Source organism: Astatotilapia calliptera, chromosome 3 (genome assembly GCF_900246225.1).
Source record: "Astatotilapia calliptera chromosome 3, fAstCal1.2, whole genome shotgun sequence".
NCBI lineage: Eukaryota > Metazoa > Chordata > Actinopteri > Cichliformes > Cichlidae > Astatotilapia > Astatotilapia calliptera.
The window spans coordinates 15,194,273-15,211,125 of NC_039304.1; the positions used below are offsets into that span (position 1 = coordinate 15,194,273).

General features: G+C 38.4%; 2 protein-coding genes across 2 annotated transcripts; both read left to right on the plus strand.

The window, feature by feature from the left end:
- Positions 1-268: 268 nt before the first annotated feature.
- On the plus strand, positions 269-10,785 carry LOC113012824 (putative mediator of RNA polymerase II transcription subunit 26). The gene is made up of 3 exons (XM_026153176.1): positions 269-316; positions 9,607-9,783; positions 10,360-10,785. The coding sequence occupies exons 1-3, from the start codon at positions 269-271 to the stop codon at positions 10,747-10,749; spliced, it is 615 nt and encodes a 204-aa protein (XP_026008961.1). The 3' UTR covers positions 10,750-10,785.
- Positions 10,786-11,744: 959 nt separating this feature from the next.
- Positions 11,745-14,243, plus strand: LOC113012830 (probable serine/threonine-protein kinase clkA). Its single transcript, XM_026153202.1, has 3 exons — positions 11,745-11,811; positions 12,399-13,655; positions 14,173-14,243. Exons 1-3 carry the CDS (start codon positions 11,745-11,747, stop codon positions 14,241-14,243), a joined length of 1,395 nt encoding a protein of 464 aa, XP_026008987.1.
- The last annotated feature ends 2,610 nt before the right edge of the window (positions 14,244-16,853 follow it).

The following is a 16,853-nucleotide window of genomic DNA, read 5'->3' on the forward strand; positions in this document are numbered from 1 at the left end:
TACCTTCAAAAACTCTTTGGTTGCTTTTGCAGTATGCTTTGGGTCATTGTCATCTGCACTGTGAAACCCCATCCAATGAGTTCTGAAGCATTTGGCTGAATATGAGCAGATAATATTGCCTGAAACCATTCAGAATTTATCGTGCTGCTTTTGTCGGTAGTCACACATCAATAAATAGAAGAGAACCTGTTCCACTGGCAGCCATATATGCTCACGCCATTACACTTCCACCACAATGCTTCACTGATGAGGTGGTATGCTTAGGATCATGAGCAGTTCCTTTCCTTCTCCATACTCTTCTCTTCCCATCATTCTGGTACAAGTTTATCTTGGTCTCATCTGTCCATAGTATGTTGTTCCAGAACTGTGAAGGCTTTTTTAGATGTCGTTTGGCAAACTCTAATCTGGTCTTCCTGTTTTGGGGGCTCACCAATGGTTTACATCTTGTGGTGAACCCTCTGTATTCACACTGGTGGAGTCTTCTCTTGATTATTGACTGACACACACACACACACCTACCTCCTGGAGAGTGTTCTTGATCTGGCCAACTTTTGTGAACTGTGTTTTCTTCACCAGGGAAAGGATTTTTCAGTCACCCACCACAGTTGTTTTCCGTTGTCTTCCGGGTCTTTTGGTGTTGCTGAACTCACCGGTGCGTTCCCTCTTTTCGAGAATGTTCCAAACAGTTGTTTTGCCACGCATAATGTTTTTGCTATCTCTCTGATGGGTTTGTTTTGTTTTTTCAACGTAATGATGGCTTGCTTCACTGATAGTGAGAGCTCTTTGGATCTCATCTTGTCAGCTGACAGCAACAGATTCCAAATGCAAATAGCACACTTGAAATGAACTCTGGACCTTTTATATGGTCATTGTAATTGGGATAATGAGGGGAATACCACACACCTGGCATCGGACAGCTGAGAAGCCAATTGTCCCATTACTTTTGGTCCCTTAACAAGTGGGAGGCACATATACAAACTGTTTTAATTCCTACACCTTTCACCTGATTTGCATGTAAATACCCTCAAATAAGAGCTGACAGTCTGCAGTTAAAGCACATCGTTTAATTTGAAATCCATTGTGGTGGTAGAGTCAAAAATGTTAGAATTGTGTCGATGTCCCAATATTTATGGACCTGACTGTATATATATATATATATAAACACCCAGCACGCCCCTGCGGGCGGTTTATCCTTCAAGCTCGGGTCCTCTACCAGAGGCATGGGAGCTTGAGGGTCCTGCGCAGTATCTTAGCTGTTCCCAGGACTGCGCTCTTCTGGACAGAGATCTCCGATGTTGTTCCCGGGATCTGCTGGAGCCACTCGCCTAGCTTGGGAGTCACCGCACCTAGTGCTCCGATTACCACGGGGACCACTGTTACCTTCACCCTCCACATCCTCTCATGCTCTTCTCTGAGCCCTTGGTATTTCTCCAGCTTCTCGTGTTCCTTCTTCCTGATATTGCTGTCATTCGGAACTGCTACATCGATCACTACGGCCGTCTTCTTCTGTTTGTCTACCACCACTATGTTGGTTAGCCACCACCATTTTGTCCGTCTGTATCTGGAAGTCCCACAGGATCTTAGCTTGGTATCGGCAGCAGAAACCCAAGAAAGAGGACGGAGACGAGGAACCATCATGGAAGACCCTGCACGGTATGTACCACCGGCAGATAGAGGTGGTGGCTGATATCCAGAAATCCTACCAGTGGCTGGACAAAGCTGGACTGAAAGACAGCTCAGAGGCACTAATCATGGAAGCACAAGAACAAGCTCTGAGATATATATATATATTTATATATATATATATATATATATATATATATATATATATATATAGGTATATATATATATATATATATTATATATATATATATATATTATATATATATATATATATATATATATATATATATATATATATATATATATATATATATATATATATATATATATATATAGGTATATATATATATATATAGGTATATATATATATATATATAGGTATATATATATATATATAGGTATATATATATATATATATATAGGTATATATATATATATATATATAGGTATATATATATATATATATAGGTATATATATATATATATATATAGGTATATATATATAGGTATATATATATATATATATATATAGGTATATATATATATATATATATATAGGTATATATATTAGGGGTGCAACGATGCACAAAATTCACGGTTCGGTTCGGTTCGATACTTTGGTGTCACGGTTCGATATTTTTTCGATACAAAAAAAATGTTCATGCCTTTTTAATTTGTCATTTATTAAATTTTCATGGCACATTCTGCACCACATCTCTGTGCGTTCATCATTTGTTTGAAGCCAGCTCACCTCCTGCAACTACTTTTCCGAGAATACGCGCTTCTTTTGTGGTTCGGACTCCTTCTGACATTTCTTTGGAGGTGGAGGAACACCAAAGTAATTGCTTAAAGGAGCTTCTTCGACATCTTTAAGAGTTCTAAACAAATGTCTGCGATGTCTGACAGCGAATGCGCACCTGCGGACCACTTATGTGCAGCCCTGGTTATTTAGCTCGTCATATTGCAGCCACAAGAAATTCTTTTGTCCATGAAACCATAAAGCTGCACTTTCTTTTTGCCTTATAGTCTGATTTGTCATAACTTTTCCGTTTTGTGGTAAGCTTTTCTTTGGCTGTCACTTCTTCACCCTGACCTGTCTTATTTGGCTCAGCAGAACTAAAATATATATCCTGCTGTTTTTACACACACACTCACATAATGCTCAGCGATCCTCTCACATGTGAGATCAACCTCTCACATGTTTAAGCTGCGGTAGATTTCACTTGTCATGTTTGCATAGTAAGCTAACGATTGATAAGACGATGTCAGAGGAATTGGTGCGCAAATTATCATCACTCACAGATCAGTGCTGTCGCTCTCTATACACAGTTCGCGCGATTGCAAAGTGAAAGCAAAAAACAAGCGCAAATTCAAACGCGATTTCAATATGTCACATATTGACAGTGGCTCACCAATGCCAATGACATAATTACCCAGCTACATTTCCGAAAGAATGTAAAAGCATTGACATATATTTTTCCTTCCTGCGATAGCCCGATGGGCAGGGCAGAGATAGATTTTGGTAGCCCGACTGGAAAAATTTTGCGAGCCCTGTATCTGATTGAGGAATCACTCATCTTTGGAAAAGAGAGTTTATTACAGAGAAATGGCTCTTTCCAAAATAAAAGCTATACTATACGCTTCTTCTGGGCTATATTCTCAGCAGCATTTTAAACATATCAGGTCCCCATAAGGAGAATCATGTGCTAACGGCTGTCTAAATGACTCGGGTAAAGTTTGTAGCATGCGTGCTTGTTGTTTTTGTTGTTCAATATCGACACGGTTCAATATCGATACGAATATCGTTCGATACAGTGCTTTCCGTTCGGTAAGCAAATGTATCGAACAATACAAAATTTTTAATTAATTTTATCACCTTTCCTTCTGACGATGCTGTCTGTTTTGAGCACTCAGAGGATCTGCGCTCGACAGTGCAGCCTAGGCGGAGTAGTCGAACGCAGATTCACTGAGTGCAGGGCAAGCTAGCAAGACAGAAGTTAAGCTGTCGTTGCAACATGGCAAATTGAACCTCCCCCACCCTCATTCAGATGTGGCGTTTGGAACTATTTTGGTTTTCATGTGACATATGACCCTGAAGGTAAGCGCGTCATGGACAAAAGTAAAACAGTATGTTGGATGTGCCATGCAATGCTCAATTACGTTGGTGGGAGCTAGTGTGTTAGCGCAGTTAGCTCATTAACGTGTTGGCTGTCCAGCCCCACGCACGGGGCGATCCGCGGTAGCTCGTTAACGGAGATTTGCCGTGTTGTGGCGTTAATCATCCATCACATGCATATTAAAATGTTTTTTCTTTTTTTCGATTACATCAGGCTGTCACTCTGATGTTTTCTGATATGATTTTGCTTAGATTTTTGGCCAATTTCTTGGTCAAGTTTCATAGGGTAAATTTAGCAACTACTAAAGCTTTATTGAGAATACTGAAATGATTGAAAGAAAAACACAGGATTGGCAAAAAACAGATTGTTGGGAAAAGCGTTCTGAAATCAGATCAGGTGGAAATCATGCAAATAATAATACAAAGCTGCACAACTACACAACTGAGCTTTAAATATGTGAAGGGCGGTTAGTATATAAGTACTACTTCTTCCCACTCCTTTTCGAGCACCTGTTATAGTAGAAGACAATGTTTTTTTTTTTCATGTATATCACTCAATCAATCAATACATGTCTTGTCACTCCGTGTGGACTTGCTGTTGTAGCTGTATGGAAAATTTGGTACAATACAACCTCAAGCGGAATAAATGTGACTTCCTGGAAAGACATTTTAAGCTTTATTTACCCTGAGTGGCACACAAATACTCCTTAAAACTTGTCACTGTGCATTTGTGGTTTCATTTTGAGCAAATAGATCTCACATTGAAAGTCAGTGGATTGTATGAAAAGATAACATTGCAATGAATACATTTTTAAATACTTGTCTTTTGTTACTCTTCCAAAGTGAAAGCCAACAAGACAGACATCATCTGGTTGTCTGTATTTTTTGTCACAGTGGGAAAGTAGGAAGAGGATATTAAAAACATCTATTGAAGATTTATGGAAATATATATAGTTAATCTCAAAATGCTTGTTATGTATTTTATGCATTTTCAGATTATTCATCATAAGTATTTGAATTCAAAGTATACAGCTTGTTAGATAATATTTTGACATCTGATTTGTTCACATCAGTGGAATGCTGACTAACAATGCTGATGACTGGACCATGAAACTGACTTAAAAGTTGTTCAGGAATGTTGTTGTTTTCTTTTTTTTTAAAAATCTTTTTATCTTTGCATCTTCCACTGGCAGTTCAAAACATTTCAATAGAATTGTGTGTGGGCATCACATACTTGTGAAGCAAGTATATAATGCCCGAACAAACTGGTGGCATCACAAGAGAACAGACAAGCACAAGGGAGGCTGAATAAGGATTCTGTCAATTACGGCTCTAGGGTGAGGGTCTTTGGTCTATATGTAAATTTAGTGTTTGAGTTTGTGCTAGGCGTTTTGTATTACAATTTATTGTGTAATGGTTATTGTCATTTATTACACTTAACCTGAAGCTATGATGAAAAATAATATTCTATTGTGATATTTTTTCACACCGTAGAAAACTTTTTTCTCTGCAGACAGTACATTTAACCCTAAATGTTTTCAACTTTAGCTGTTGCCTAAAAGTGATGAAAAAAAATGTATCAAGGTAAAAAAAAAGAAAAAAGCATGATTATTACTTCTACTGTCTATGTTATAGTAGTGTATCCAGTAAAAATGGCTATAATGTTAGAAAATCGGAAAAAGCACAGTAAATTCATAAACTGAAGTTGTTCTGTTACAACTTTTAGAATACAGATTTGCTTTTTTGGACACTATTTTTTTTCTTGTCTCTGCAATATAAACTTTCCATTCTTGTTTTTGTGTCCCTGAAGACACATTCTTTATCAGTCTGGTCTCACATTAGTATCAATGTACTTTTTTTTCACTTTTAAGAGTGAAAAGTCAACTTTTTCGAAGTATTTCAAATTATCCCCGGGCAAGATATTGAATTCAAGCTTGCCAAAAGTGTATTTACATAAGTCTTTGTGAAACAGTGCTTGGGTAGGTATAGATTTGTGATGGCATGAATAAGGCTTGCAGCAAGTAGTTTTGGAACTAAACTATATATATATTAGGGTTGCAACGATATTCGTATCGATATTGAACCGTTCGATACAGTGCTTTCGGTTCGGTACGCATATGTATCGAACAATACAACATTTGTAATTTATTTTATCAATTTTCCTTCTGACGATGCTGTCTGTGTTGAGCGCTCAGTGAATCTGTGTTCGACTACTCCGCCTAGGCTGCACTGTCGAGCGCAGATCCACTGAGCGCTCAACACAGACAGCATCGTCAGAAGGAAGAGGGCAGGGCAAGCTAGCGAGACAGAAGTTAAGCTCTCCTTGCAACAGGCAAATTGAACGTCATTCAGATCTGGCGTTTGGAATTATTTTGGTTTTCATGTGACGTATGACCCTGAAGGTAAGCGAGTCATGGACTAAAGTAAAACAGTATGTTGAATGTGCCATGCAATGCTCAATTACATTGGTGTGAACTAGTGTGTTAGCGCAGTTAGCTCGTTAACGTGTTGGCCGTCTAGCCCCATGCACGGAGTGATCGGTGGTAGCTCGTTAACGGAGATTTGCCGTGTTGTGGCGTTAAGGTAATTTCAACGAGATTAACCTGAAAGCACTAGCGGGAACACAACGAATATGACTGCACATTTACGCCGACATCATCGTAGTGCAATTGATAATTGCATTATTACATTGTTATTAATTAAGTGAATAAATTAATTAATATTTGTAAATGGACCGATATATATGTTCATGCTTTTTTAATTTGTCATTAATTAAGATTATAAATATATATTTTAACTCAAACGTACAGTTTTTAAATTTAATGTTGCTGAAACAACAAAGGGATAAAATAATAAATCTATCTATCGAGAAATCACTCATCTTTGGAAAAGAGAGTTTATTACAGAGAAATTGCTCTCTCCAAAATAAAAGCTATACTATACGCTTCTTCTGGGCTATATTCTCAGCAGCATATTAAACATATCAGGTCCCCATAAGGAGAATCATGTGCTAAAAGTAAAACAGTATGTCGGATGTGCCACACAATGCTCAATTACATTGGTGGGAACTAGTGTGTTATCAATTACAAAAATAATTAAGTACCATTAAGTACTTTTTAAAAAAAATGAATCTACTAATGGTGGCAAAGATAATTTTAATTGTACTTTTGAACAAAAAAAGTGATTTCCAAAGAGCATCGTATGACGTGTGTTCTTTAAACATTTGGAAAAAAAATGGAGGACAAAAGTATAGGTTACAGGCCTAAAAAAAGACATGCTTCAAAAACAACAACAACAACAACAAAAAAAAAAACGCTTAGGGGCTGTGGTGTTTTAGATCAATGTGAAGAGCATTTGACTGGAAACAACTTCAACTTTCAGCATGATGATGATTCCAAACATGCAGTGGGAGTGTATCTGAAGAGGGAGAGAGTATAAATAAAAGCTATGTCAATGCATAAATACTTCCACATCAATTAATAACAAACATTCATATTCTCAAATATTTCAGGTACATGAGGCTGTAATGGGGGCTTGTCGAACATTGACCGTTTTGTTAACCATTCTGGGTAAGTAACTGATTATTTTACAAAAATTAGAATGCAGCTCTTAAAAAAATAAAATAAAATAAAAATACATACATACACAATATGCCACACTTTTCAGTTATTAGCTTTTCAGATTTTAATTTGTCATATTTTAGTAACATCTGAACATATTGTGTAGTAACATGCTTTCATATCATGTCGATTAACAGCCTCTTTTAAGTGTTTTTCTTCTTCTTGATCAGTTTGGCGTATGGTAGCATGATCTATTATCTATTATAGATTATCTATCTATCTATCTATCTATCTATCTATCTATCTATCTATCTATCTATCTATCTATCTATCTATCTATCTATCTATCTATCTAAATGTATTCATAAATATCTATATATACATACATATGCATGTGTTTTCAGTAGCATGTGTGTTAAGTGTAATCATCTGTCTACTTTTCACAAATAGTGGCAATTGAGCTTGCTACTACACCAACTGTTGCACAAAACTGTGGTTCTGAAGGTACAACTGCAACTACATTATCTGAAGAAACTACATCAACATCAACTGAATGTTCAACTTCAACTACAGAAACAACAGCAACTGGAGGTTTAACTGCAACTACAGCATCTGAAGAAACTACAGCATCAACAACAACTGTCATTACGGCACAAACAACAACTGAAGGTTCAACTGGAACTACAGAAACAACAGCATCAACAACTACTGAAGGTATAACTGAAACTACAGAAGCAACTGCAACTACAGCATCAACAACTGAAAGTACAACTGAAACTACAGAGACAACAGCAACTACAGCATTAACAACAACTGAAGGTTCAACTGTAATTACAGAAACAACAGCAACCACAGCCTTAACAACAACTGAAGGTACAACGGCAACCACAGCCTTAACAACAACTGAAGACACAACAGCAACTACACCATCAACAACTACTGAAGGTTCAACTGCAACTGCAGAAAAAACAGTAACTACAGATTCAACAACAACTGAAGGTTCAACTACAACTACAGAAACGGGAGCATCATCAACAACTGAAGGTTCAACAGCAAATACAGAAACAACAGCAACTACAGCATCAACAACAGGTGAAGGTAAAACTCCAACTACAGTATGTGAAGAAACTACAACATCAACAATTGAAGATACAACAGTCATTACGGCACAAACAACAACTGAAGGTTCAACTGCAACTACAGAAACAACAGCATCGACAACTACTGAAGGTACAACTGAAACTGCAGAAACAACAATCATTACGGCACAAACAGCAACTGAAGGTTCAACTAGAACTACAGAAACAACAGCATCGACAACTACTGAAGGTACAACTGAAACTGCAGAAACAACAGTCATTACGGCACAAACAACAACTGAAGGTTCAACTGCAACTACAGAAACAACAGCATCGACAACTACTGAAGGTACAACTGAAACTGCAGAAACAACAGCAACTACAGCATCAACAACTGAAGTTTCAACTGCAACTACAGAAACAACAGCAACTACAGCATCAACAACAACTGAAGGTACAACTCCAACTACAGTATCTGAAGAAACTACAGAATCAACAACAACTGAAGGTACAACAGTCATTACGGCACAAACAACAACTGAAGGTTCAACTGACACTACAGAAACGGGAGCATCAATAACAACTGAGGGTTCAACTGCAACTAAAGAAACAACAGCAACTACAGCATCAACAACAACTGAAGGTTCAACTGCAACTACAGAAACAACAGCAACAACAGCATCAACAACAACTGAAGGTACAACTCCAACTACAGTATCTGAAGAAACTACAGAATCAATAACAACTGAAGGTACAACAGTCATTACGGCACAAACAACAACTGAAGGTTCAACTGCAACTACAGAAACAACAGCAACTACAGCATCAACAACAACTGAAGGTACAACTCCAACTACAGTATCTGAAGAAACTACAGAATCAACAACAACTGAAGGTACAACAGTCATTACAGCACAAACAACAACTGAAGGTTCAACTGCAACTACAGAGACAACAGCAACTACAGCATTAACAACAACTGAAGGTTCAACTGCAATTACAGAAACAACAGCAACCACAGCCTTAACAACAACTGAAGGTACAACAGCAACCACAGCCTTAACAACAACTGAAGGCACAACAGCAACTACACCATCAACAACTACTGAAGGTACAACTGAAACTACAGAAAAAACAGTAACTACAGATTCAACAACAACTGAGGTTTCAACTACAACTACAGAAACGGGAGCATCAACAACAACTGAGGGTTCAAGTGCAACTACAGAAACAACAGCAACTACAGCATCAACAACTACTGAAGGTTCAACAGCAAATACAGAAACAACAGCAACTACAGCATCAACAACTGAAGGTACAACAGTCATTACGGCACAAACAACAACTGAAGGTTCAACTGCAACTACAGAAACAACAGCAACTACAGCATCAACAACAACTGAAGGTTCAACAGCAACTACAGAAACAACAGCAACTACAGCATCAACAACAACTGAAGGTTCAACTGCAACTACAGAAACAACAGCAACTACAGCATCAACAACAACTGAAGGTACAACTCCAACTACAGTATCTGAAGAAACTACAGAATCAATAACAACTGAAGGTACAACAGTCATTACGGCACAAACAACAACTGAAGGTTCAACTGCAACTACAGAGACAACAGCAACTACAGCATTAACAACAACTGAAGGTTCAACTGCAACTACAGAAACAACAGCAACTACAGCATCAACAACAACTGAAGGTACAACTCCAACTACAGTATCTGAAGAAACTACAGAATCAACAACAACTGAAGGTACAACAGTCATTACAGCACAAACAACAACTGAAGGTTCAACTGCAACTACAGAGACAACAGCAACTACAGCATTAACAACAACTGAAGGTTCAACTGCAATTACAGAAACAACAGCAACCACAGCCTTAACAACAACTGAAGGTACAACAGCAACTACACCATCAACAACTACTGAAGGTACAACTGAAACTACAGAAAAAACAGTAACTACAGATTCAACAACAACTGAGGGTTCAACTACAACTACAGAAACGGGAGCATCAACAACAACTGAGGGTTCAAGTGCAACTACAGAAACAACAGCAACTACAGCATCAACAACAACTGAAGGTTCAACAGCAAATACAGAAACAACAGCAACTACAGCATCAACAACTGAAGGTACAACAGTCATTACGGCACAAACAACAACTGAAGGTTCAACTGCAACTACAGAAACAACAGCAACTACAGCATCAACAACAACTGAAGGTACAACTCCAACTACAGTATCTGAAGAAACTACAGAATCAACAACAACTGAAGGTACAACAGTCATTACGGCACAAACAACAACTGAAGGTTCAACTGCAACTACAGAGACAACAGCAACTACAGCATTAACAACAACTGAAGGTTCAACTGCAATTACAGAAACAACAGCAACTACAGCATCAACAACAACTGAAGGCACAACAGCAACTACACCATCAACAACTACTGAAGGTACAACTGAAACTACAGAAAAAACAGTAACTACAGATTCAACAACAACTGAGGTTTCAACTACAACTACAGAAACGGGAGCATCAACAACAACTGAGGGTTCAAGTGCAACTACAGAAACAACAGCAACTACAGCATCAACAACAACTGAAGGTTCAACAGCAAATACAGAAACAACAGCAACTACAGCATCAACAACTGAAGGTACAACAGTCATTACGGCACAAACAACAACTGAAGGTTCAACTAGAACTACAGAAACAACAGCATCGACAACTACTGAAGGTACAACTGAATCTGCAGAAACAACAGCAACTACAGCATCAACAAAACCTGAAGTTTCAACTGCAACTACAGCATCAACAACAGCTGAAGGTTCAACTGCAACTACAGAAACAACAGCAACTGAAGGTACATCAGCAACCACAGCATCAACAACAACTGAAGGTACAACTCCAACTACAGTATCTGAAGAAACTACAGAATCAACAACAACTGAAGGTACAACAGTCATTACGGCACAAACAACAACTGAAGGTTCAACTGCAATTACAGAAACAACAGCAACCGCAGCCTTAACAACAACTGAAGGCCCAACAGCAACTACACCATCAACAACTACTGAAGGTACAACTGAAAGTAGAGAAACAACAGCAACTTCAGCATCCACAACAACTGAAGGTTCAACTAGAACTACAGAAAAAACAGTAACTACAGATTCAACGACAACTGAAGGTTCAACTACAACTACAGAAACGGGAGCATCAACAACAACTGAGGGTTCAAGTGCAACTACAGAAACAACAGCAACTACAGCATCAACAACAACTGAAGGTTCAAGTGCAACTACAGAAACAACAGCAACTAGAGCGTCAACAACAACTGAAGTTACAATGGCAACCACAGCCTTTACAACAACTGAAGGCACAACAGCGACTACGCCATCAACAACTACTGAAAGTACAACTGAAACTTCAGAAACAAAAGAAACTTCAGCATCAACAACAACGGAAGTTACAACTTCAACAACAGCAGCTACAGCATCAGCCAAAACTGAAGGTACAACAGCAACCACAGCCTTAACAACAACTGAAGTTAAAACAGCAAATACACCATCAACAACTACTGAAGGTACAACTGCAAGAACAGAATCAATAACAACTGAAGGTTTGACTGGAACTATAGAAACAAAAGCAACAACAGTTTCTGAAGCAACTACAGCTTCAACAACTACTGAAGGTACAACTACAGCTACAGATTCAACAACAACTGTAGGATCAACTTCAATTACGGAAACAACAGCAACCACAGCATCAACAACAACTGAAGGTTCAACTGGAACTACAACCTCAACAGCAACTGAAGGTTCAACTGGAACTACAGAATTAAGAGCATCAACAACAACTGAAGGTACAACAACAAGTACAACATCAACAACAACTGAAGGTTCAACTGCAACTACAGAAACTACAGCAACTACAGATTCAACAACAACTGAAGGTTTAACTGCAGCTATCACCACAACTGACACAGTAACAGGAACAAAGTCAACAACAATAGCAACAAAAACAACAACAACAAATACAACGACAACAGCAGCAACAACAATAAAGCCAACAACGACAGCAGCAACAACAACACAGCCAACAAACACAGCAACAACAACAACAACACAGCCAACAACAACAACAACAACAAAGCCAACAACAACAGCAGCAACAACAACAAAGCCAACAACAACAGCAACAACAACAGCAATAACAACAACAACAACAAAGCCAACAACGACAGCAGCAACAACAACTACACAGCCAACAACAACAGCAACAACAACAGCACAGCCAACAACAACAGCAACAAACACAACAAAGCCAACAACAACAGCAGCAACAACAACAAAGCCAACAACAACAAAGCCAACAACAACAGCAGCAACAACAACACAGCCAACAACAACAGCAGCAACAACAACAAAGCCAACGACAACGGCGGAATCAACAACAAAGCCAACAACAAAGGCGACAACAACAACAAAGCCAACAACAACAGCAGCAACAACAACAACAAAGCCAACAACAACAACAGCAGCAACAACAACACAGCCAACAACAACAGCAACAACAACAACACAGCCAACAACAACAGCAACAACAACAACAAAGCCAACAACAACAGCAGCAACAACAACAACAAAGCCAACAACAACAGCAGCAACAACAACACAGCCAACAACAACAGCAGCAACAACAACACAGCCAACAACAACAGCAACAACAACAACAACAAAGCCAACAACAACAGCAGCAACAACAACAACACAGCCAACAACAAAGCCAACAACAACAGCAGCAACAACAACAACAACAACAACAGCATCAACAACAACAAAGCCAACAACAACAGCAACAACAACAACAGCAACAACAACAACACAGCCAACAACAACACCAACAACAACAGCAGCAACAACAACAGCAGCAACAACAACAACAGCAACAACAACAACAAAGCCAACAACAACAGCGGCAACAACAACAGCAACAACAACAACAAAGCCAACAACAACAGCGGCAACAACAACAGCAACAACAACAACAAAGCCAACAACAACAGCAACAACAACAACAAAGCCAACAACAACAGCAGCAACAACAACAGCAACAACAACAACAAAGCCAACAACAACAGCAGCAACAACAACAACAACAACAAGAGCAGCATTAACAACAACAAAGCCAACAACAACAACAGCAACAACAACAACAACAAAGCCAACAACAACAGCAGCAACAACAGCAGTGCCGGTAGTTCGTGCACCAGTTGTTGTTCTTACAGCAGTTTTGGTTACACCCTATGTGCCTCAACTCGAAGATAAAACCAGTCCACAATTTCAGGCACTTGCAGTGCAAGTGGTTGTAGTGGTGGGTAAAATACTAAGAATGATTTTCAAGTGCTTTAAAAATTCCAGCTGATTATAACTACATTTGAATTAATTAATTAATTTCTACTTTGCTTTGCACAGTATAAATACTGAGTTAAATACTGAGATGTATTCACAAGTTTTGTTAAATTTCCAGCTGATTACAACGACATCTGAATTAATTAATTTTCTACTTGTTTGTTTTGCACAGTATGAAATCATCTATAGAGCTCGATATGGTTTACTCTTCAGCCATGTTATTGTCATAGCATTCAGGTAAGGTATTTACTTTTGTTCATTTATATCAACACTAATCTTATTATCAATAATGACTAAAAATAGTGTTAATTTAGGATATTTAATAAAAAATTTACGTTTTTTTCTTTCTTTTTTTCATTCAGACAAGCTGGGACCAGAACACGAGCATCTGATACTGAAGCAGAAGTCGAGGTTGTGTTTAACAACACCATAACACCTGCAGAAATCCCAGAGGCTAAAGATGTTGAACAAACGTTAGTCACAGCTGTGTCTAATCCCAACAACACTTTCAATCTCTCTGTTGATACAACATTTGTCGTAGCAACCCAAGTAAACAGTGAGTAAACAGAAGTCACACTTGTCACTCCTGAAAGATTATTTTTGAAACAAGTCAATACAACTATTTATATTTAACATCATCATGTGTGTGCCCCCCCCCCCCCCCCCCCCCCCAATCCCCGACCCCCACTTAATTTTTTAATGTGCTACTCATAAGAAAGGCTACCTTTGACGGGATTTACAATGTATATATATATAAAAAGCATTGTGTGTTTATGAAAATTACTTTGTTGTCAATTGCTTGCTCTTTGTTTTCTACACTTGTAACAACTACAACTGCTGAGCCAGTTATAACAAAGCAGTTGAAGTTCACATCAATTGGAGAGGCATTTACAGACAACTTGCTGAACTCATCATCTCCAGCGTTTACAGAAAGATCCTCCATGACAGTGACAACAGTAAGTTTTGATCTTCAAGTCAAGCAATGGTTAATTGCATGGATTCGTACTGACAGATCTTTGATTGTGTGTGTTTCTGTAGCTTGAACCTATCTATAAGACAACGTTTCCTTCATACCTCTCAATGATAGTGACTGGATTCCGGTAATTTATTTTTTGTTTGCAGATTCCATATAATATATAATACATAATAAATTAATGCAAGTAAAACGATGTTTGGTTTATTCATTCTGCAGAAACGGATCCATCATCACTGATATTGACATTCGGTTTGCATCTACAGCAGTGCCTAATAACACTGACATTGCAAATGTTTTGATTAATGCAGCTCCAAACATAACGGTCTTCAACATTACCAATGTTACTGTCAGTGACCCTGGTAAGTAATACTGAATATTATCATATTTTAAATTCACAATATGTCAGAACTGTGACATTTAAGTGACACCTGTTTCCTTTTCTTTACATTTACAGTGGTTTCAACTACAACTGTGAGCACTACAACATCAATGATTACAGATACAAATGCAACCACAGCAAATCTTACAAACACCACACCTGTAACAAACACAACTACAGTGTCTACAACAGCTTCAACTACACCTGTGAACACTACAACGTCAATGCTGACAGGAGCTACAAACGCAACCACAACAAATCTTACAAATACAAATACAGTGTCTACAACAGCTTCAACTACACCTGTGAAAACTACAACATCAATGCTGACTGCAGCTACAAACGCAACCACAACAAATCTTACAAATACAAATACAGTGTCTACAACAGCTTCAACTACACCTGTGAACACTACAACATCAATGCTGACTGCAGCTACAAACGCAACCACAACAAATCTTACAAACACCACACCGGTAACAAATACAACTACAGGGCTTACAACAGCTTCAACTACACCTGTGAACACTACAACATCAATGCTGACGGCAGCTACAAACGCAACCACAACAAATCTTACAAACACCACACCTGTAACAAATACAACTACAGTGTCTACAACAGCTTCAACTACACCTGTGAACGCTACAATACCAATGATCACTACCCCTACAAACGCAACCACAACAAATCTTACAAATACAACTACAAGGCCTACAACATCTTCAACTACACCTGTGAACACTACAACATCAATGCTGACAGCAGCTACAAACGCAACCACAACAAATCTTACAAACACCACACCTGTAACAAATACAACTACAGTGTCTACAACAGCTTCAACTACACCTGTGAACGCTACAACACCAATGATCACTACCCCTACAAACGCAAAGACAACAAATCTTACAAATACAACTACAGGGCTTACAACAGCTTCAACTACACCTGTGAACACTACAACATCAATGCTGACAGGAGCTACAAACGCAACCACAACAAATCTTACAAACACCACACCTGTAACAAATACAACTACAGTGTCTACAACAGCTTCAACTACACCTGTGAATGCTACAACATCAATGCTGACGACAGCTACAAATGCAACCACAACAAATCTTACAAACACCACACCTGTAACAAATACAACTACAGTGTCTACAACAGCTTCAACTACACCTGTGAACACTACACCATCAATGCTGACGACAGCTACAAATGCAACCACAACAAATCTTACAAACACCACACCTGTAACAAATACAACTACAGGGCTTACAACAGCTTCAACTACACCTGTGAACACTACACCATCAATGCTGACAGGAGCTACAAACGCAATCACAAAAAATCTTACAAACACCACACCTGTAACAACTACAACTACAGGGCTTACAACAGCTTCAACTACACCTGTGAACACTACACCATCAATGCTGACAGGAGCTACAAACGCAATCACAAAAAATCTTACAAACACCACACCTGTAACAAATACAACTACAGTGTCTACAACAGCTTCAACTACACCTGTGAACGCTACAACACCAATGATCACTAGCCCTACAAACGCAACCACAACAAATCTTACAAACACCACAACTGTAACAAATACAACTACAAGGCCTACAACAGTTTCAACTACACCTGTGAACACTTCAACACCAATGCTGACTACACCT

What these genes read in the sequence shown, in the direction of transcription:
- LOC113012824 (XM_026153176.1), top strand. Translation starts at nt 269, where the DNA reads ATGAGCAGTTCCTTTCCTTCTCCATACTCTTCTCTTCCCATCATTCTG. An exon ending in CTTCTCTTCCCATCATTCTG is followed by an intron (nt 317 to 9,606) that starts GTACAAGTTTAT and finishes GTGCAACTACAG; the next exon opens with AAACAACAGCAACTACAGCA. An exon ending in AGCATCAACAACAACTGAAG is followed by an intron (nt 9,784 to 10,359) that starts GTTCAACAGCAA and finishes CAGTAACTACAG; the next exon opens with ATTCAACAACAACTGAGGGT.
- LOC113012830 (XM_026153202.1), top strand. Translation starts at nt 11,745, where the DNA reads ATGGCAACCACAGCCTTTACAACAACTGAAGGCACAACAGCGACTACG. An exon ending in GCCATCAACAACTACTGAAA is followed by an intron (nt 11,812 to 12,398) that starts GTACAACTGAAA and finishes ACAGGAACAAAG; the next exon opens with TCAACAACAATAGCAACAAA. An exon ending in CAGCAACAACAGCAGTGCCG is followed by an intron (nt 13,656 to 14,172) that starts GTAGTTCGTGCA and finishes TTTTTCATTCAG; the next exon opens with ACAAGCTGGGACCAGAACAC.